Below are 20,673 nucleotides of genomic sequence, written 5' to 3'. Positions count from 1 at the left end.
TCTTTTTAGAAATACATATCAATCTTTTTGTAATTTTGTTTGAAAAATTATTAGAGCATAGAGTAATACACTGTGGAGTGTATTTTGTAACAGACTTATCTTGAATGTAGTATCGAGGCCTCTGTGTGATTCTGTTATACATCAATAATTAAATTTTCCGTAAATTGTATATTAATTTATTCGTAAAATTTACAAATGCTAGCTCAACTCTTATTTTAATTTTGGCTTTGTAAAAAAATAAATCTTTCTCTATAGTGCTATAAAAATTCTTAATAAACTATATATATATAGGTACTACACGAGGGAGTGCCTTTTATAACGGACTTATCTCGGTTTAAACAGCTCGTAAGAGTGCACCTCTATTTATAAATGAATTTTCCATGGATTGTAAACGTATCGGTGTATTTTGCAAATGCTATTTCAATTTACAGTGTAATTTTGACTTGGTAGAAAAATGAATCTCTCTAAATTTTCCTATCAAACTTGTTAAAGCTGAACACTATATATCGACGAGTATCTTTTATAACGGACTTATCTCTACTGTAACATTTGATTCGGAATATCAAGAAAACTGTACAACTGTACAAGTTATAAATTCATCTAATACTGTGGTGTTTTATTAGTCGAACGTAAGCAGGATATAAGATTACAAAAATATTATCAATTTACAATCTTTTTTTCTGTAATTTTATGGATATTGTAATAAAACGTTATATTCTACAGATATAAGTGCGTTTAAAAATACACTTTATACATATATACAGTGGGTAGTAATTGTGCACACGATCTTTGTAAAATGGTCAAGGTTGATAGATTACTGGCGTACGAAAATAAATCGTTAGAGGTCCTATTAAGAAAGCTCGTTAGCTATATCGATAGCAAGGGAGCAAGAGACGAGGCGCATTTTTAATGCGATATAAATTGTTAAAGATAATAGCATCGTCGTTTTCTCCAAGTAAACGCATGCATGCAACGTTCAGTCTTCTAAGGAACTATCGCGCGTTATTAGTGGGCGTATGTCGGCGTCACTGACAATCTGGCCAATGACTATTTTGCACTTTTAAATACGTACTCTCCACAGTATAACAGCTATAGATAAGCATGCGGCCCAGCAGCGCTTATTAATATCGCTTTTTCGATAATTCAAGCATAATCAGCTGGAAACGGAATAACCGACTCAACCAATTATATATATATATGTATATCATTGCTGGTTAGACGCGCAACGGAAATCGTTGAAAGCTGTTTTCCCGTGTGATGGAAAAAGGGAAATTTTTGTCGCAGTTTCCTGCTTTTAGAAATAAACCTAACTCGCTTATTAATCGGTAGATAGATGGTATATATTATAAGAAACGTGAAGGATATAAGTAACGGGTACACATAGAGATACCACATTTCGCTCTAACCATACACGAGTATATATATTTCTAAGACAAACACAATCGTGCATCCGATTCAGCCATCACTTTCACTCTTTTCCTTGAGTAATCGCTCAATAAACTATATTAATTTCTGTCAAGTAAGTACAGATTTGGCAGGAGAAAAAAGCATCGAGGGAAAATAATCGGTAACAATTATAATTGTTACAGGCGTGTATACATGTACGGGGCGAGGCACTTAACGATTCCTATACAGTGTTTATATTGTATAAACGAATGTTTACATCCATCACTTTTTTTAAGGGCTTCTTGGAAACCTTTTTGTATTTACGATCGCAGAAGTATAAATAATTGTGATATTCCTTACGGCTACTGCGTGAGTATCAATGTTTATATTTTCATTATTGAACATTTTAAAACTGTCTCACCCTATATAACGCGTGTTACTTAATTCTGCCTAGAATGTGAATATAAAACTTCATTTATCTTTGCAACTATAAGAGATATCAATTTTCTTCTTAAGGCCTTTCTGACAGTACTATTTGTTTGGATCCAAGAAGAATATGTGAAAAATTGATATCTCTTATACTTACGAAGATACTTGAAGGCATTCGTACATATATCCTTTGGGGCAAATTAAGTGACACACAGGGTCTACAATTGAAGGCGCATTATAGCATACGTGTAAAACTTATTTAATTCTGAAATTAAAAAGTATATTAATTTTTATCGATGACTTCTTAGAATGTAAATAAGTAGAAGCTTCTCTCTCTAAAAAGCGTCATGATAAAAATTTACATCTCTTATATTATTATAGAGATAAATGAGTTTTTACGTATATATATATATATATACTCCGCTGTGCCTTCAATGTTATACCCTGTATATTGGATGAGGAATTTAAGGGGTCTCAGAGTGTGGATGTAAAAACTAATTCATCTGCGTAAATGTAAGAAATGTAAATTTTTAGGTATAGTCTATTCCAATACAAATAGAAAAGTGATGAGCTTCGAAAAAGGTTTTATGCATAAACTTAATATCTTTTATATAGTGAGAGAGATAAATATTTGCTTACTTCTATGCCCTTATGTTGAATCTGAATAAGTACTTCACACCGTATACGCAGTGTTTACTTTAATTCACCCTGAAGTTTGTACCTAAAATTTTATTTATTGCTGTAACTATATATATATATATTTATATATAAGTGACGCGTGAATTGTGTTTTTATGGAAGCATTTAGAAAAACTTCTTTCTATTTAAATCAAAAATAACATTCTACGAAAAATTGATATTTCTTACGATTATGGAGATGAATATGTTTTACTCCGAAGCTTTTAATCGAATTAATGCAAAAAGCCCGACGCCTTAGAGCTGGAACATAAAATTTATTTACCTGTGTGTATGTGAAATTCAGAAGGTATCTATTTTTTGCGTAAGGATCCTTTGAAGGTAATTAACGAGCAGCTTCAAAAAATCCTATGCAAAAAAGGACATATTATATAGTTAATGGGATAAAAATAGTCTTATGTCTATGTGCCTCTACACTCTGGGGCGTGTTAAATGCCTCACCCTGTATAAAGCTATACTAATTACTCGTTCGGTATGCCACCGATGTAAAAGAGCTCTTTCCGATAGTTGCTTGGATAATATATTCTTTTATGCAACGCTTGGTAAGATGAGAGGCTGCAGTTGCTTATGGTCATGATTAAATGATAGAATCGTCAACGATGCGTTGTCACGAGAATACTATGTGTATGCGCATAGAGAGATGGGAAATACGAGAGGCTCGGACAAGGTGTCGAGTTTCTATGGGGTATCCTTAAATACGGACAGTAAACGCCTTTTACTTAATCCATCTCCTACTCTAGCAGATAAACAAATTTAATACTAAAGATTTAACTTGAGATTTAATATAACCAACGTTTTTCTTTTTTTTTTTTTTTCTAAACGATACTTACCGTAAGCTGCGTTTTGTCAGGTGCAATCGCTGTAATCTCAATTGTTTTTGTCTCGGGCGGATTCGCCCTATTGAGGAAAGCTACGGGCATCTTCGCCACCAGAGATAACCTTCTGGTGAGCCGTCTACCCAATTCTGCTCGTCTACGATGCCTGACACGTGGTCCTGTACCCTTGTATCCTCCGAATTCCATTCTCAACGACATAATCCTTCCCCACTTATATATATGTATATATATTTATCTTTCTCCCATACACACACACTCTTTCCCTCTCGGTCTATTCCCCTCTTCCAAAACTATTTCATCCTGTCCGAGCACCAGTTCACAATCCTCTTAAGATAGATATTTAACTCATATTGCCATGGAAAGCACAACATTCTTACACATTTGAATGTTTTCCTTTGTAACTACAATAACCTCTTCGTTCTTGCACGATATATTTCAAACGATTGACCAATGTGTTTGTATAGTCGATTCGAACGATAACTAATTTTCTATGCAATCATCCATCTCGTTCAAAACGTGACAGGAAAACTACCCTCTTATTTGCCAATAATCTTCAATTATTCGTCAGTCTGTCTTAACAATCGAACCAATCGTGTGCAAAGAAAACTTGTCATGTTTTTAACGAATTGTTCTAATAGGATAAACAGTGGATGCTGAGTTTTCGCGAGAGTAGATTGGATATTTGCTTGCACACAACACTGCAGCATATAAGCACTTGCACATATTTTAAAAGCACAACACGCACTTGGTAGAAAAGACAGGTGTATGACTTTGTAAAGTGTGCGAATAAGAAGAGACGATAATTCGAGAAAAGATTGTTATTGTTTGGAAGAGGTGTGGAAGGGAAAAAAGCGAACAACCGTCTCTTGATGGCGCTCGGCTGACTGGCGCGCTTCGACTGAAATTGAATTGAATTGCTACGAGTCTGCCTCCCTCCCCCCATTCCTCAACAGCGTACCGTCCACGGACTCCTATCCAATCCTACCATGCGGCCACAGCCAGCCCCGTCGTCAGTTGTCGGACTGTCGGAGTCCAGACTCCAGTGGACTCCAGTCTCCAGGCATGGTCTATTACTCCATAGTCCATACCGCCTCGATTCATTTTCACATTTTAATAAAACTTTTGGTCAACTTTTCTATTTAGCAAAACTTTAGTTAAAAAAAATTATTATAGCTCATAGCTATGAGGAAGAATCTTTTTACAACAGTTTTTGAATTTAACTTCATGAGATTGAACGGAATTCTCTTCTAAGCTTTTAAGAATTTTAATAAATACTTTCTAAGAAATAAAGAATTGATAGATAAGAATTCATTTTTCGTTTCATAAAGTAAAACTTACAACAAATTTTACGTTCTATCTATATTACGTTTGAAATTTTTACCAAGTAGAAAGATTTTACCAATAGCTAAAAAACTGACCCTCTAAAAGAGTATTATTTCCTAAACTTTTTAAGAATTCTAAAATATTTTCTAGTTCAGAAAATATTCATTTTTGTTATCATAAAATAGAGCTTCTTTTGTGCTAGATGGAACATTATCCTTTTCCTTATATTGTACCCAACTGTCTCGCATGACTGTATGAATAATTTTCTAGTACAAAACAATAAGCTTTATCCTTTCCAAAAATCGCTTATCTTTTACTACGAATAGTTTTTTTATAATTCTTATAGATTTAATACACATACTCCGAACAATTTCATGCTTATGTTCCTCAAAGTCCTCAAATAAGTTAGAATATAATGTATATACATATATGTATATATATATATACAGGGTGAGACACATAAGTCGCTCCAGATAATGGATGCAGAAAGATGCTTATCTCTTTAACTATAAAAGATACTCACTTTTTGCATAGGACCTTTTCGAAGCCTCTTGTTATTTGCTTTCAGAAAAGTCATATATGAAAAGTGAATATCTTTTATAGTTAAAGAGATACGCATCTTTTTGTATTAATGTTTTGGTACGGCTTAAAAGCCTCACCTTGTATAAAATTATGTATGTACAATGTAAACTACATATGTACGTAGAACGGGGCCAGTTTCAAGTTTCAAGCTCTACACGTCTACAACGACTACAACTGTGAATGCCCGTGAATAACTTCACGTTTGTTGCATTTATATCAATATCACATGTTTTGTGATTGGCGCAAAGGCTAAACATAACCTCAAAAGCATGTTTTGCGTGTTTTGACTTTTGACAGGTTATTGTATTTACTCATACAATAAATAATGGACAAGGTATTGACGAGATCATTAAATACTGTACGCGCATTAAGCTGCAAACCAATATTAACTTATCCATCTACAAAGTAAGGTTTAGTTTTGCACTCAATATTGTTTTGTATCTTCTATTGAGTAATTTTAGTTAAGATAAAAATAATTATTTAAACTACTTTATTTTATATAAATTGTTTTTATAGAATCTTCATAAGCAATAAAAATGCAAAGAAACGCCTTTATCAATCCCTTGCAAAGCCAACAAATTTCCTTCTTTGTAATAGCAAATCTAATGTATTAGAATTATCAAGGCGCAATATGTTCATACAGACTCAAGAAACTCCAAATCCAAATAGTTTAAAATTTTTACCTGGTGTGAAGGTACTTGAGCAGGGATGCACAAAAAATTTTTCTACAGTAGCGGATGCATATTGTTCACCTCTTGCAAAAATGCTATTTCGTGTTGAAGGTGTAAAATCTGTATTTTTTGGATCCGATTTCATTACAGTTACAAAAATAGATGAAGATGTTGATTGGAATATCTTAAAAGCTGAATTATTCGCAATTATTATGGATTTTTTTGCAAGTGGTCTACCAGTAGTGACTGAAGAACAGCCACCTAGCGATACGCGTATGTTTATTATTTTATGAAATCTCATATATTTAGATAATTTTTCTCTTTTTAACATAATATTTTTTTATCAGAAATCAACGATGATGATGATGAAATTGTTAGAATGATAAAAGAGTTACTTGATACGCGAATACGTCCTACTGTACAAGAAGATGGAGGTGACATTGTTTTTGTAGTAAGAATATTTTTGTGTTATACATACCTTTTAATGTTTTACTTGATAAAACTAGATTTTAAATAAACTTATACTTTAGGGATTTGAGGAAGGTATATTAAAATTAAAGATGCAAGGCTCGTGTACTAGTTGTCCAAGCTCTACAGTAACGTTAAAGAAAGGAGTACAAAATATGATGCAGTTTTATATACCAGAAGTCCTTGGTGTCATTGAAGTGGAGGATGAAACAGATAAAATTGCTAAAGAAGAGTTTGAAAAGTTCGAAAAACAAATAGAAAAATCTACCAAGCATACAGAACAAAAGTAACTCAAATTTGCTAGTTTTGTAATTAATTCTGTAAATGACAAATATAGACTATATAATTATTCTTTAGCTACAGCTATATATATGTAATAAAAATATGTTAAATAAATACATAAGATTTATGGATATATCAATTCCATTTATTTTCTTATATTTGTACAAAGTATCTAACGGCTGGATACAGAGACTTGCCAAACGCGAATGGTATTATCGGAATATCCGGCGAAAAGAGTTTGTCCATCAGTAGACCATGCCAAAGATAAACACTGAGGAGGCTCAGCCTTGCTAGTAGCAGATACAACTTCTGGTTTAAGTTCTTCAACCATTTCTTTAGTCTCTAAGTCCCAAATTTTTATCCACGGCCCAAAAGCGGCGCAGAGCCAATAGCGATTGGGACTGAAGCATAAAGCTGTGATAATGTCATTATGATCTAAGGTATGCAGGTGTTTTCCATCATTCAAGTCCCATAACATGGCTTTACAGTCCTGCAAAATACATTGAATGTAATTTAGCCAATATATAGCAGTAAAAGCAAAACAAAAGGTTTAAGAAGTAATTACCTTGCCACCGGATGCACAAAGAGAGCCATCAGGTGATACAGTCACTGTGTTCAAGTATCCAGTGTGACCACTGTGATTAATCTTCAGTTTGCAATTAGTCAAGTTCCATACCTATAAAATATTAAAGTAGCTTTTAAAGACTTTATTTTTCAATGTAAAAAATTCATATATGGTTTGATAAAGCTTCAGTCCCATATCCGCAAACACTCATAGAGTTCATGATATAAAATAAGTTCATCAGTTGTGTTTAAAATTATTGCAATTGCTATGTAAAACTCCTTAAAATAATTGTTCTTACCTTGACAAGTCTATCCCAACCAGCAGAAACGATAATGGGATTTGAATGATTTGGTGAAAAGCGGACACAGCTGACCCATTGAGAATGTCCATCCTCTTGTATGGTATATTTGCATTCAGCTAAGGTATTCCACAATTTAATAGTCTTGTCTCGAGATCCTGAGACAATTTGACGATTGTCTACTGAGAATGCCACACTTAATACATCCTAGAAATCATAAGAGTTCCATTAGAAATATATAATCAATGCTCAACTAATGATCTGAATATTCCTTAATATTTTTTTATATAATCAATAAAACAATATTTACTTTTGTATGATCTTCGAATCGTCGGGTTGTACGCCCAGCAGCAAGATCCCAAAGTCTCAGTGTCTTATCCCAAGAACCAGACAATGCATAATTTCCATCGGATGAAAGAACCACATCACTTATAAAATGTGAATGTCCATATAAACGTTTCTGTGGAATGCCATAACTCGTTTCATCACGCGTTAATTTCCAAACAATTAAAGTCTTGTCTGAAAAAGAAAATTTGAGTTTCTTAATTTACGTTTACACCTTTTTTCTAAACTTATATAAAATAATGTAAATTTTTAATTTTTTATCGATGACAATTGAATGAAATGATTCACATTTTTTAGCAAATAACGATAAATTAGTAAAAAAGCATTTAGAAAAACCAGATGATGAGCATCTGATACTTACCACGTGAAGAAGACAATATCATATCAGGATATTTTGGATTTGTCGCAATTTGCGTAACCCAACCATTGTGTCCACGAAGTGTACCCCTCAACTGAAGTGTTTCAGTCATTTTGCAATTGGTTTTTACCTTCTAAATTAACGGATGAAAACGGATTCTACCATACGGTCCGCATCGAGCCTACGTTGCGTCGGAAAAGAAATGTTCTATCTCTCTCAGTTATAAAGATGCCAAAGCCGCCATTTTGAAACTTAGCAGTTAGCAACCTATAGAACACAACTCTCAACTGTGTAAATGCGCCTTAAACTTTTTAAAATAAAATATTTTATAATTTAGATTCTCCACAAGAAAATAAAAGAAAAATAATTCAATTTTCAAAAGATTATATATGATTGATTCCTTCTTTAATTCTGAATACTAAAGAAACAAATTAGAAAAATTTAAGACTGATTCTCAAATATTTTTTCGTATTATAATGGCGTATACTTATGTTTTAAAAAGTACCCATACTCCAATAAGTATAAAAGTAAAACTCTGTGGTTGTGGTTAAATATTTAATTACGTTAACCATCTCCAAATTATCCAATCATATCCTCATAACAATTTGAGAAAAACTGAAAAACCGTAGGAAAAAGATTCTGGTATATAAAAAAAGAACAAAAGACTATTTAAATTATAGTTATATATCGCAATATATTGTATTGAGTTGAGGTATTAACAGTATTGTTTATTTCAACAATGGCAGATAATGGTATATTATTTATGGCTAAGATACACCGGTTAATTGTATTTATTAGCAAGGTTATGGGGATTAAAAAGTCATTATTCTGTTTATTAGATATAGATGACAAAAAAAGTGAAACGTCGATTCAACAGGATGGTGACAGTGAAAATGCTGAAAATGAAGAGTCCGAGAAAATTATGATTATAGATCCGGATTGCGAAGTTTGTATTATTTGAAATACCTGACTATACATGATGGAAGAAACTTGTCATAGTTGTTAAAAATCGTTTAATTTTTGTCGTCTCTTACCATTTTTTTTTAGATATTTCTTATTTGAAGTAAATTATAAAATTAAGCACACTTTTTTTTTAGGAATTAGATTTTAATCATTCAAGATTAACAAAACTGGAAAATTTGGAGCCCTTAACCAAAATAAAAAAATTATGTTTCACATGGAACTTAATAAAGAAGATTGAAAACTTGAGCACTGTTACTACATTAGTGGAACTTGAACTTAGAGATAATCAAATCACGGTTATAGAAAATTTAGATGCCCTTGTAAACTTGGAGTATGTATAATAGATTGAGATTATCTTAATGTTAGCATAATTTTAATGTATTTTGTCCTCAACTATTTGTCTTATTACTGCTAACATTAAACTTTTCAGACTTCTTGATTTGTCATTCAATCGTATCAAAGTCATAGAAGGTCTTGAAGCTTTGATAAATCTTCAAAAATTATTCTTATCGTCAAACAAGATTGTAGTTATTGAAAATGTAAATCATCTAAAGAAGCTGAAAGCTTTGGAATTAGGTGATAATAAAATTCGCGAGATTGCTAATTTGGAAGGCTTAGAAAATTTAACAAGTTTATTCCTTGGCAAAAACAAAATTATGAAAATCCAAAACTTAGAAAGTCTACAAAATCTACAACTATTGAGCTTGCAGAGCAATCGAATAACAAAAATTGAGAATTTAGAAGAATTAAAGAAACTGGACCAATTATATTTGTCAGAAAATGGAATAACATGCATTGAAGGATTAGAGAATTGTGCAGGTTTGACCACTTTGGATTTGGCAGCTAATCAAATAAAGAGGATTGAACATGTTGATCATCTTATTAAATTGGAAGAATTTTGGGTAAGATAAAAATAAAATTGCTTCAAATTATGCTTTATAAAAGAAAGTTTTTAATATAGATAATTTTATTAAATCTTGTGCAGATGAATAATAATCAAATTGAGGATTGGACAACTATTGAATGCTTGTCGGCAAACAATAAGCTGCAAACAGTTTATTTAGAACACAATCCTATTGCTAATGATCCAGCTTATAGGAGGAAAATAAAAATTCTATTGCCATGGCTGGTTCAATTGGATGCGACTCTTTGTAGATAAATGAGCTACTGGTTTTGAATATAATTAAAAGGAAGGTAACACAGTATAAAGTCTTAATCACTGTGCAGCTTGTTATTTAACAAAAAATTTTTGTACATTATTTAATATTTTTAATAGTGTAGAAAAAGCAAAAACATGCTCTATCTGTTAAAATGATTCACACAACTGAATACATGTATATTTTAAATCTCTTCCATTTTTGCTGTTCCGTATATTGTAATACTTCATAAACCGTATAATGAATAAAATCTACAATTTTTATTCAATATCCTAACGATTTAATGTTTATTGTTAGCATTGTATGTACTAAAGTGTCTTTCTAAAAATGATGTAAAAGAGTGACAAATAATTGTTAAACCTTACTAAATTAAATTAATATTCCTATTTCTAATTTAAAATAAATGATTAACATTTTATCATCATGTACTTTTTAATCATCTATATGCATATATACATATATATATCAACTTTGAAACCCAATATCTCACGATTTATAATGTTGATTGCTCGAAAGCAGATGATGACTAACAATTAATAAATATCATAAATATTAACGAGTATTTGCGTAATTCGGGACGGCGACATTTTACCACTCATTGCCGGAACTTTTTGTCTACAGGATTGGCAGCACTGAGAGAACAAAAAGTGTTATTCAAGATAGGATCTATTCCACCGTATTTTTAGAAATTGTTTAATTATAAATTGAGAAAAGTTCAAATTCACAATCTAAACACACCGCGCGTACTATGCACTGACGTTTTTCACGAATTTTTCACTTATTTCACTGTATTTTGAGAGATTATTGATTTAAATACTAAGAAAATCACAAATATATAGATCACAAACACTACGCGCGCACTGGGTACTAATGATTTTCACCATTTTTTTACTTATTACACTGTATTTTTAGAAATTATTCAATTGTAAATTGAATAATTTCTAAAAATACAGTGGAATGGATCCTATCTTGAATAACACTCTTTGTGCTTTCAGTGCTGCCAACCCTGTAGACAAAAAGTCCGGTAATGGGTGGTAAATTGTTGCTGTCCCCGTAATTCTCACTAGCCCCGGGATTCACAAACAAAACTTAAGCTCAAGTTCAAGCTTAAGACGGGTAAAATCTATAGTCTACGTAACACATCTTATAGGTTTCAAGGTGAGCTTGAACTCAAGTTCTGTTTATGAGTCCCGGCCTAGATTGCGAATAATGTTCCGCGTGTGCTATATTTAAATACTTTATGTATAGCCGTCTTAAATTTGACTTGTGTGAATTTGAAATGAGAAACGCAAAACTAAAGCACGAGCATTGCCGAGGCAGGTATGGTGGTGTTAGTATCTTGTATTGAATATCCATTGATTGACAGATAGTTTTAATTTTTATTGCATATACATGGAATAATAGCCGATCAATATTGGCGATAATATTATTTATCATTAAATAGTGCCTTTCTATTGAACACAGATTTTTTATTAGGATTGACATGTTAAAAGAGATTCGATGAAAGCAAAAAGAGGACGTGCAACCACAGGATTGGAAGAAAAAACTCCGAATAGAGGGTCTTTTCCTAACAATCCTAACAGCGGAACATGGAGATTCGTGTTAGTTGACTATACACTCGGAATGAAGGAATCAAGAGAGCTGATTGGTCAATATGGTATAGTGGGAAATTAAAATATGCCATTGCCAATAGTTAGATATGAAAAATGTCTCATCCGCCATTTTGGTGTGTAGAAATGTTTACACTTTACATGCTAATCGTAGCAGAAATGGGTGTAAAGTGGAGAAACGCGTCAAAAAGGTGAGGTTACTAAAATAAAAATTGAAAATAATGAATGGAAAATAAGTATATTCGTACTTCCATTCATTATATATTTTCAATTTTTACTTTAGTAACTTTACCTTTTAAAGATTTTTCTATTTTACACCCATTTCTGCTACGATTAACATGTAAATACTTCTACGCACCAAAATGGCGGATGAGTCTCATTTTTCATATCTAACTATTGGCAAAGGCATATTTTAATTTCGCACTACACCATATTGACCAATCAGCATTCTTAGATTCCTTCATTCCGAGTGCTATAGTTAACTAACACGAATTTTTTGTGATTCTCCGTCAGAGAAAAACCCTGAGCGAGAGAACTGATTTCAACTGATAGACTTGTTTTTTTTTAACGCACTTTGAAACTTCTCCGTCGGTAAAACAGTTAAAATTGGTCTTTCACTAGCTAATTTAGTTTTTCAAAACAATATTCCATATTTTTAAATATATTTGTTTCTTTTTGGTCTCAATTTACTCATACAACTCTTCTTTAGAGCACTACAAAGCCTATTTTTAAATATTATTATGAGCAACAAATATATAATTTTATAATTTTTATAAATTTTTTTTTTTATAATTTTGAGAAACCGACTTGGTAGCGCCCTTCAGTACAGTCGAAAAAGTAAGTTTTGTCTCTACTAGAAACTTCATATTCCTAATAGTTGGAAAGATAAACTTGAATAGTTTGAGTCACTCAATGCATCCCCTTAACGACATGTATCTCACAGGCAGTCACTCACAGGGCGACACAGGGTTGGTTGACAGCAGAGACCAATGTTATCGGAGGACCAGTGGGTGCACATATAGTGAGAATGTGACGTCACCATCGGCACTCGCGGTCGGTCGGCCATTTTGTGAGTGTGTGCAGAATTGAGATATTTGTGTTGAGAGACTTTTGCATTATCACTGAATGATTTAGTTAACGGATAAGCTAGTTCGGTGTTGATTTTGCATGCTGTAAAAGTGTAGTACGTCCTGGAATTCGTGTAAATCTATAAAATGGAGGAAAAAGCGTCTTTGAAAGAACTCGACCAGTGGATAGAACAGTTGAATGACTGCAAACAACTGACAGAAAGTCAAGTGAAAACTCTCTGCGACAAGGTATTTCATGCATTTTACACGATGATCCTTCTGTATTCTATTGCTTCTTTGTTTTTCTCCAAGTTCCGTTTATCCATTTTACGCCTAACAAAATTTTTCCGTAACTCGGTTAATAAGTCCAAGATAAAATATTTCGCTTTGCGTTTTCGGTACGCATTTAGTCGATATGTCATACAGTTTTTCTTTTTTTTATACGTTATTTCAATTCCGAATAACATATTGTCGTTGATTCTTAAACCGATACTCGTTTTAATTTCATGACATTTTCAAATATTATCTTACTAGTCAATATCTGATGTTCGTCCTCGTCATTAGTACAAAGATGGGCTTTGCCCCATTTTTTTCCCCACACCTTCATTTTAATAATATTCTCTGTCCTGTCTTTCACAGTTATATTTCTTTTTACTTATCATTTACAAAGATTATGACTGCAACAGGTGTACACATCTTTTTATAACTCTATCTATGTAATATTTCGTCTCATATAGTTTACCAAATCTGTATCTATAAGTACTCTAACAGTCGTGAGTAACAATCATATTTATAGATAACAGATGAGTATAAACTAAGTCTTTAAATATTTTAAATTGCCTTGTAAGTTATAGTCCAACTTTATATACTATTGACTCTTTATTATGTTTCAGGCAAAGGAAATTTTGGCAAAAGAGTCAAATGTACAAGAAGTAAAATGTCCTGTAACGGTATGTGGAGATGTACATGGTCAGTTCCATGATTTAATGGAACTGTTCAGAATAGGTGGAAAATCTCCAGACACAAATTATCTTTTTATGGGAGATTACGTGGACCGTGGCTACTATTCAGTGGAAACTGTTACATTACTTGTAGCTCTCAAGGTATATATTTATCTGAGAAAATATAAATATATAAATACATAAATTATTATTTTTCTATAAATATTGACAGACATTAATGATACTAATTATGATGTATTAAATTTCAGGTTAGATACAGAGAGAGAATAACAATTTTGCGTGGTAATCATGAGTCAAGACAAATTACACAAGTTTATGGCTTCTATGATGAATGTTTACGTAAATATGGAAATGCCAATGTCTGGAAATTTTTTACAGACCTATTTGATTATTTACCACTGACCGCATTAGTCGATGGACAAATATTTTGTCTGCATGGGGGTTTATCACCTTCCATTGATACTTTAGATCACATACGGGCATTAGACCGCCTTCAGGAAGTACCACATGAGGTAATTATTTTAAATAATTTATGTTAGTCCTATGTAGAAGTGTCTAGATGCATTAGAACATTATCAATGTGAAAATATGTATAGGGGCCAATGTGCGATCTTCTCTGGTCTGATCCTGACGACAGAGGAGGCTGGGGAATTTCACCTCGTGGTGCGGGTTATACATTTGGTCAGGACATTTCTGAAACTTTTAACCACTCCAATGGCTTGACTTTAGTATCTCGAGCCCATCAGTTGGTTATGGAGGGCTATAATTGGTACATTTTTTAATACAAATATCTATTTTAAATGGAAACTAGTGAGCTTATTACCAACCAATCTTCTTTTTTTCTTATAGGTGTCACGATCGTAATGTTGTCACTATTTTCTCAGCACCTAATTATTGTTATCGTTGTGGTAATCAAGCCGCAATTATGGAACTGGATGATGCTTTGAAATATTCATTGTAAGTGTTAATATTATACATTTTTTTATCATATTGATAGAATTATAAGCAAAAGGCATAAATAGCTGTTCTTTAGATTGTTGTTTTGACTATATATGTGTTATACCATTAATATTATTTCTTTCAGCCTTCAGTTTGATCCTGCACCAAGACGTGGAGAGCCTCATGTTACAAGGCGGACACCAGATTACTTCCTGTAAAACGTTCATGGAAGTAGATTTGAGGTAGGAGAATGGAATGATCCTGGCTTTATAGATATGCCACAAAACATAAGTTATGATAAAACATCAATACCAGTGTAAGGCTCTAACTATCCTTACACGCCGTTTATAGTCTCAAGTATTATATCATGGCTCACTTTGTGGTGTCTCTGAGAGACAAATTACATGCCCGCGCCTACTTTTGCGCATTTTTCCCGTACATGTAGACACACTCATTGTATACAACAACTACAAAAATACAATACTGTACACACATATTAATTAAATTCATCTACAGCATTCAGTTTTCCAATTTTCATTATATCGCTTGTATTTTTATTATAAACGAAAATATATAATACATATTAAAAAATAACAATTAGCAACAAAGAGATGTATGGTATTATTTTGGAACCTTGGATAAATGTTAATTTATTATAAAATGTTTATAGAAACAATACATTATTCGCGTGCTCCGCAGATATATCCGTGTAGTGCAAGGTTTCAGAAGGGATACCAAGTCGTTCGGTCACAATTTATATTCAAATTTAAAATGCTTTAGTACATGAAAATTAGGCATCTTATGCGTTAGTACATTATAACTGGTGATAAATTATTAAAATTTTTTTAACAAATAAAATCATTATATAGCTAGCTCACATCTAAATAAAACCTGTAATGCTGACATTTGTTTACGATTCATTCTCGAAAGTAATAACTTATATAATTTCAATAACCGTTTTAATGTATTGAAGTGTCCCTTTTTCAAATGCAGTATGCTTTGCATCAAACTTTCAACAAATCTTGTATATGAGATGCGTACTTTATATTAAATGAAGTTACGAATATATATATATATTAATTGAGAAATATTGTTTGTGATGATGCTAATGATTATACCTTTTTACTGATAAATAGGTTTAATGAGAGCTTCTGACAAATAAACACGTGTAATGGAAGTCAGGCCAATATAATGTCTTGTGTCAAATCATTAATATACATTGATATAAAGACGTTTTATGAAGAAGCATCTAAGCAAATTCGCGTACAAATGAATTTATGGCACGAGCATACAATTCGACTATACGTATAATGTATTAATACCGTTAGCGCTCTCCTAAAATGGATGGCTTTCGTATAATTATTATTATACAAAGATAAGGTGTATTCTGTACGTGAAATGTGTGAAAATGCACATTTTTGAAATCTATTAAGACTGTAAATGGAAAAGGTAGCACAGAATTCGTAAAATCATGAATACCGAAGCGTCCCTTGTCTCTGCACGATGCAGACTGAGCATTTTTCTTTTTAATTTTTATTGAGTAATGCAACATCACTCCGAATTATAACAATAAGGAAGAAAATTTTCCTGTAGAAGAGAATGAAAGAGAGGAATAAAAACAAACAAATTATTAGCGTACAAAAAAATAATAATCAGTTAATTAGGAGTACATCTAATACATACAATTAATGAATAATAGAAATTAGAAATTATATAGCTAATTTTGTATCTGCTATATTTATTGTCTTCTCTAATCTTTCATACAATTGAACGGCGATTTTTAATACCACATTTTACCAATTCTGGTCTCAGTACCAGATAATAACAAAAATTTGATTTTTTATCATTCTTTGTTATACAAATTCTTTTTGAAACTGTTTATTAAAATTTAACTACTGCTGGATCTATGCCATTATTCGTTTCAAATAAAATATATAGAATATTGAATTTTTATCATATACGTGTATATTCACTGAGATTGTGGCATATTTTCATTTATGCCAATTTTCACTGTAAAAGGCTTCATAAAGAGTTGTCTTACTCACAATTATTGTAGTTCTAGAAAATTCGTTTTCTCTTTTTCATGCAAGATGAAAGATTAAATGCAACCCACTGCACACATACATAAAAGAAATCTTCAATAAAAAATTAATTTTTTTTATTTACGAAACGATAGGTCGTCCGTGTACACATGATTTTATAATACCAGCTTGCAGCTTAAAACATCCTGGTTTCAAGTTTTACATACTTCACTGCTTTAATTTATATAATTTAAGTGAATTTGCTGAATCTGCATTTGAGCAAACATTATGTAAAAGAAGAAGGAAAATACCATGAATATATGATAATTATGTCATGATTTCATTTTATGCAAAACTGAAAAAATAAAGAGATGATATCATATCAAAACCGCTTTTATATGTTTTCTATCATTTTTACAAAAATATTTTTTAGAATAACCAGCATTCTTACATGCCACAAGACAGTACTGCTAACTTTATTTACTGTATTCAATTAGTAGATTTATTCGACTTAACGCTATACCGTAATTTCGTAATATTAATTTATGTTAATTTTTAAAGGAATAATAAAAAAGAGAGTAAAGTAACAAAAATATATTTGAGTATATAATGAATGACCCTTTACACTTCTATTACTATTATTAACATAGTTTTTACAATAAAAAACTTATACATTACGTTCACCCGTATAATGTTAATAAAACAAAATTACAAAACATTTTTATAAAATATATATTTTATATTGAATGCGTGCTTAAATTCTTTATCCTTAAAGTAAGCACATTTTAAGTTTGTGAATGCACAATTCATCTATTAACTCTGAATAAATAACATTCACAAAAATATTTATACTTGCAGGTACATCTTTTAACATTTAACTCTTTGCAAATGGTTGTGTTTTAATACGTTTCATTATAATTATCCTACTTTAAATATAAAATTTAACTTTTTCATTTGTTCGTTTAAGTAAATTTTTATAAATAATCCGATCAGGTTTAACCAAGTTTTATTCCTGTGTCTAAATCGAGGAATTGTTTCATAATTTCGTACGTGGAGAAGCTAACTGCAACCATAGGGATCGCTCGCATATAATTTATACTCATACCACGGTATAAACCTTTTACTATGCCATTTTCGTAATAGATCATTTTTACAGTAGTCAGCATACCATTTCTAAAAAAATCCTTTTTTACTAATTCCATTTATTTTACAGGTCGCAATACTTAATCTTACGGCAATAAATTACCCATATTTGTGCGTAGCAGGATTCATCATAGCCAATTGCATCCTTCTTCTAGTAACGTCTAAAGGATAAGCAAAACTCTGAGCTATCGCTCCAGCGATACTTCCGCATAATAATTTAGCCGGTAAAGTTAAAACTAAACCACCTAAAAATAATCATTAATGTGTAAATCATAAACTGATAGTTGCCCTCTAGCTTAGGTAGAGCATACTTAAAATACTCTATGTTTCTTACTTGTATTTCTATCACATCTGTTGCAAAAGTACTTCGGTAAATACTTCATTACTACATATTTTAGCCTCTCGAAAGTGTAAAAGGAAAAACCGGCATATGGTATCATACCACATATCGTTGGTAAAAAACCTCTATACAGTGCTTTAACACCTCCCTCCTGAAAAAAGTAACTTTATCTATATGCTACATTTTCATTTTTTGCAAATGGAATTACTTAATATTCAAATGCTTTTGATTGTAAGTCAAGATTTAATCTAACCTTGGTTAAAGTCCAATGAAATTTTAATCTCTTGTTATTGAAAAATTTAATGTATATTAAATATGCTTACATGAGATAATTTTTATTAAAATTGTATTTATACTTTACTTGTTTAAAAATCGAAATAGCTGTATGAGCAATTCCTGAATAGATGTGCTCTCCAGTAACTTGAAATGCTAGTCTAGCCCTAATGGTATCAAGTGGATATGTTAAGGTAACAGCTGTAACACCTGCAGCTGATCCAGCTATGAATTTGTCTATATGAGAATAACTTTGGAATAGGTCTCCCAAATACTGATAAAAATTACAACAAATTAGCATTAGTCAAAACAGTAAAAAAATATGGAATTTATTATACAATATATTATATGAGGAGTAATATATATATATATACACACACTATAAAAGTGACAAACTTGTAAAGCAGTATCGTTTGTGCTTAAAATATTCAAATAATTTTTTTTAGCAATTGAAAATTACATAAACTATACCACTTGTAGCAATCTTTATAGAGAAATGCTCACCTGTCACTTCAAATAAGTATAATGTTTTTTAATATTCTTAATTTTTACTTCTATCTCTCTCTATGGGACCACTTTATTTAGAAAAAATAATGCATTATTCGAAGTAGAATATAAATGTGCATTATAATAATGGGATTTATTACCTTTTTGTACAATTCAAATGCAGTAAATTGTGTAGCTGCATATGGGAATATCCTGATCATTTGAGCTCCATTTCCTTTGTACAATGCTAGAATTTTTTCATGTTTAACAATTTCTTTTAATCCAGAAAAAACACCTGTAATTAATTTTAGAAATAATGTCTTGAAAAAAATAATATTATTAATAATTATTTTACCTAGATGCTTATAATGATCATTGTGAGCCTGTAACAATATTTTGATTCTATCTAAAGGAGCCACTGTGGTTTTTGAGCACATTCCAGCAATACCTGTTTGCAATAAAAAAAAGGAAATTAATAATGTTTGAAACAATTTTAAAAAAACATTATAAGCTCGATTTTATAATAATTTTATAATATTTAATTGTAGTTTTTTCATTGAAAGAATCGAAGATTTGAATTTTTAATAAAGTGCGTTTTTTCTTACCACCAGCTAGTAGACTTTTTGTAATAAACACGAAATTCTTGTCATTTTCAACAGCTGCTAAGCCCATCCTTGTGGTTAACTGTCAATGTAGTTGACAGGCTCGCTTACTGAAAAGGAATGAAAGTATTAAAAGTTTGTAGTGAAAGCATAAAAGTATGTCAAGAACCATTCTGTTCACTGTTAACGCGAGGCCTCCGCCTTTAGCGTCTAGCATGCATGAAAGGTCCCTGACCTCTTGACGTCTCAAGCGATTCAAAAGGAAGAGAAACACAAATTATTCAGGTTATTTTAGCTACGAATAACAGGAAAAGAGTGGAAAAGAGTGTGCCTGTAACCTACTTATTAATCCTGCTGATCGCTGATCTTTTGAACTCCCCTCTCTCATAATAAATTCGACCAATAGCAAAATACAAGACAACAGCTGGAACTGTTGTGAATGTTCAAGAAAAGAACGACTACAGGAGTACAGATCTCGAAAGAAAACTTGTCTAGTTTTTTAAATACGGTGTACGTGGTAATTGGTATATCCCCCCTTACTATCTCCTAGCTATTGAGATCACTTTCCAAATTAACAATTTGGAAAGAGAGGAAAAGACTTAATACGATTTCCAGGAACTGCAATGTACATGCTGAAATGAAAAAGGTTCGTATCCACACTGTCCGTCTATATACTGAGATCCACTGTATACATATGCAGTACTGCAGTATGCTTGATAACCTTTTTAACTATACTTGACAATTTGTAATTTACAAGCGTTCTGCAGACTTTGTCCATAAATGTTCTACATACATATATGTATGTACACTGACATTCATCGAATCTGCTCGTGAAGAATGGCCTACTAGATTTGTAACTAGCTGGACAGCTT

At 31.7% G+C, this 20,673-nt stretch overlaps 6 protein-coding genes across 17 annotated transcripts in view; 3 read left to right on the top strand and 3 right to left on the bottom strand.

Moving 5' to 3' along the window:
* The window catches only part of LOC136780454 (rho GTPase-activating protein 20-like), a 66,710-nt gene extending 62,480 nt beyond the window's left edge, over positions 1-4,230 (bottom strand). For all 3 annotated transcript variants that reach the window (XM_066738819.1, XM_066738820.1, XM_066738821.1), the window contains exon 1: positions 3,341-4,230. In XM_066738819.1, coding sequence (XP_066594916.1) covers positions 3,341-3,544 — 204 coding nt within the window. In that variant the 5' untranslated portion in view covers positions 3,545-4,230. The remainder of the gene's footprint in view (positions 1-3,340) is intronic.
* A 1,138-nt stretch (positions 4,231-5,368) lies between these two features.
* Positions 5,369-6,805, top strand: LOC136780524 (NFU1 iron-sulfur cluster scaffold homolog, mitochondrial-like). The gene is made up of 4 exons (XM_066738941.1): positions 5,369-5,656; positions 5,768-6,195; positions 6,270-6,373; positions 6,453-6,805. The coding sequence occupies exons 1-4, from the start codon at positions 5,577-5,579 to the stop codon at positions 6,678-6,680; spliced, it is 840 nt and encodes a 279-aa protein (XP_066595038.1). The 5' UTR covers positions 5,369-5,576; the 3' UTR covers positions 6,681-6,805.
* On the bottom strand, positions 6,796-8,463 carry Rack1 (Receptor of activated protein kinase C 1). The gene is made up of 5 exons (XM_066738940.1): positions 8,242-8,463; positions 7,846-8,054; positions 7,536-7,742; positions 7,238-7,348; positions 6,796-7,162 (listed from the first exon to the last, which is right to left on the bottom strand). The coding sequence occupies exons 1-5, from the start codon at positions 8,348-8,350 to the stop codon at positions 6,845-6,847; spliced, it is 954 nt and encodes a 317-aa protein (XP_066595037.1). The 5' UTR covers positions 8,351-8,463; the 3' UTR covers positions 6,796-6,844.
* A 295-nt stretch (positions 8,464-8,758) lies between these two features.
* LOC136780522 (protein phosphatase 1 regulatory subunit 7-like) lies at positions 8,759-10,628 on the top strand. Of its 2 annotated transcripts, none has more exons than XM_066738939.1 (5): positions 8,759-8,990; positions 9,084-9,184; positions 9,336-9,532; positions 9,632-10,103; positions 10,187-10,628. In XM_066738939.1, the coding sequence occupies exons 1-5, from the start codon at positions 8,978-8,980 to the stop codon at positions 10,358-10,360; spliced, it is 957 nt and encodes a 318-aa protein (XP_066595036.1). In that variant the 5' UTR covers positions 8,759-8,977; the 3' UTR covers positions 10,361-10,628. The 2 variants fall into 2 exon arrangements, with proteins under 2 accessions (XP_066595036.1, XP_066595035.1); XM_066738938.1 differs by having other exon boundaries at positions 8,760-8,990; positions 9,078-9,184.
* Positions 10,629-12,977: 2,349 nt separating this feature from the next.
* Positions 12,978-18,313, top strand: mts (protein phosphatase 2 catalytic subunit mts). Of its 2 annotated transcripts, XM_066738768.1 has the most exons (7): positions 12,978-13,284; positions 13,929-14,138; positions 14,246-14,509; positions 14,594-14,766; positions 14,847-14,954; positions 15,082-15,178; positions 18,171-18,313. In XM_066738768.1, the coding sequence occupies exons 1-6, from the start codon at positions 13,183-13,185 to the stop codon at positions 15,152-15,154; spliced, it is 930 nt and encodes a 309-aa protein (XP_066594865.1). In that variant the 5' UTR covers positions 12,978-13,182; the 3' UTR covers positions 15,155-15,178; positions 18,171-18,313. The 2 variants fall into 2 exon arrangements, with proteins under 2 accessions (XP_066594865.1, XP_066594864.1); XM_066738767.1 differs by lacking the exon at positions 18,171-18,313 and having other exon boundaries at positions 12,981-13,284; positions 15,082-15,454.
* Positions 16,765-20,603, bottom strand: LOC136780421 (solute carrier family 25 member 16-like). 8 transcript variants are annotated; one of them, XM_066738759.1, is made up of 9 exons: positions 20,523-20,603; positions 20,144-20,433; positions 19,805-19,911; positions 19,361-19,647; positions 18,802-18,987; positions 18,694-18,723; positions 18,435-18,591; positions 18,204-18,345; positions 16,765-18,130 (listed from the first exon to the last, which is right to left on the bottom strand). In XM_066738759.1, exons 3-9 carry the CDS (start codon positions 19,869-19,871, stop codon positions 17,953-17,955), a joined length of 1,047 nt encoding a protein of 348 aa, XP_066594856.1. In that variant the 5' UTR covers positions 19,872-19,911; positions 20,144-20,433; positions 20,523-20,603; the 3' UTR covers positions 16,765-17,952. The 8 variants fall into 8 exon arrangements, with proteins under 8 accessions (XP_066594856.1, XP_066594860.1, XP_066594855.1 ...); XM_066738763.1 differs by having other exon boundaries at positions 19,361-19,494; positions 19,555-19,647; positions 20,144-20,580; XM_066738758.1 differs by having other exon boundaries at positions 20,144-20,580.
* Positions 20,604-20,673: the final 70 nt, after the last annotated feature.

This window comes from Prorops nasuta, unplaced genomic scaffold (assembly GCF_024137725.1).
Source record: "Prorops nasuta isolate Cenicafe-Biocafe unplaced genomic scaffold, Cenicafe_Pnas_1.2 PNAS00019, whole genome shotgun sequence".
Classification (NCBI taxonomy): Eukaryota; Metazoa; Arthropoda; class Insecta; order Hymenoptera; family Bethylidae; genus Prorops; species Prorops nasuta.
This window is presented reverse-complemented; position numbering and strand designations above follow the sequence as displayed.

What these genes read in the sequence shown, in the direction of transcription:
- mts (XM_066738768.1), top strand. Translation starts at nt 13,183, where the DNA reads ATGGAGGAAAAAGCGTCTTTGAAAGAACTCGACCAGTGGATAGAACAG. An exon ending in TGAAAACTCTCTGCGACAAG is followed by an intron (nt 13,285 to 13,928) that starts GTATTTCATGCA and finishes ATTATGTTTCAG; the next exon opens with GCAAAGGAAATTTTGGCAAA. An exon ending in CATTACTTGTAGCTCTCAAG is followed by an intron (nt 14,139 to 14,245) that starts GTATATATTTAT and finishes ATTAAATTTCAG; the next exon opens with GTTAGATACAGAGAGAGAAT.
- LOC136780524 (XM_066738941.1), top strand. Translation starts at nt 5,577, where the DNA reads ATGGACAAGGTATTGACGAGATCATTAAATACTGTACGCGCATTAAGC. An exon ending in TTAACTTATCCATCTACAAA is followed by an intron (nt 5,657 to 5,767) that starts GTAAGGTTTAGT and finishes TTGTTTTTATAG; the next exon opens with AATCTTCATAAGCAATAAAA. An exon ending in GAGGTGACATTGTTTTTGTA is followed by an intron (nt 6,374 to 6,452) that starts GTAAGAATATTT and finishes CTTATACTTTAG; the next exon opens with GGATTTGAGGAAGGTATATT.
- LOC136780522 (XM_066738938.1), top strand. An exon ending in GATGCCCTTGTAAACTTGGA is followed by an intron (nt 9,533 to 9,631) that starts GTATGTATAATA and finishes TAAACTTTTCAG; the next exon opens with ACTTCTTGATTTGTCATTCA. An exon ending in TTAAATTGGAAGAATTTTGG is followed by an intron (nt 10,104 to 10,186) that starts GTAAGATAAAAA and finishes AATCTTGTGCAG; the next exon opens with ATGAATAATAATCAAATTGA.
- LOC136780421 (XM_066738759.1), bottom strand. Translation starts at nt 19,871, where the DNA reads ATGGGCTTAGCAGCTGTTGAAAATGACAAGAATTTCGTGTTTATTACA. An exon ending in AAAAAGTCTACTAGCTGGTG is followed by an intron (nt 19,648 to 19,804) that starts GTAAGAAAAAAC and finishes TATTGCAAACAG; the next exon opens with GTATTGCTGGAATGTGCTCA. An exon ending in CCTGCTACGCACAAATATGG is followed by an intron (nt 18,131 to 18,203) that starts GTAATTTATTGC and finishes GGATTTTTTTAG; the next exon opens with AAATGGTATGCTGACTACTG.
- Rack1 (XM_066738940.1), bottom strand. Translation starts at nt 8,350, where the DNA reads ATGACTGAAACACTTCAGTTGAGGGGTACACTTCGTGGACACAATGGT. An exon ending in GTTGGGATAGACTTGTCAAG is followed by an intron (nt 7,349 to 7,535) that starts GTAAGAACAATT and finishes AATATTTTATAG; the next exon opens with GTATGGAACTTGACTAATTG. An exon ending in TTTGTGCATCCGGTGGCAAG is followed by an intron (nt 7,163 to 7,237) that starts GTAATTACTTCT and finishes TGTATTTTGCAG; the next exon opens with GACTGTAAAGCCATGTTATG.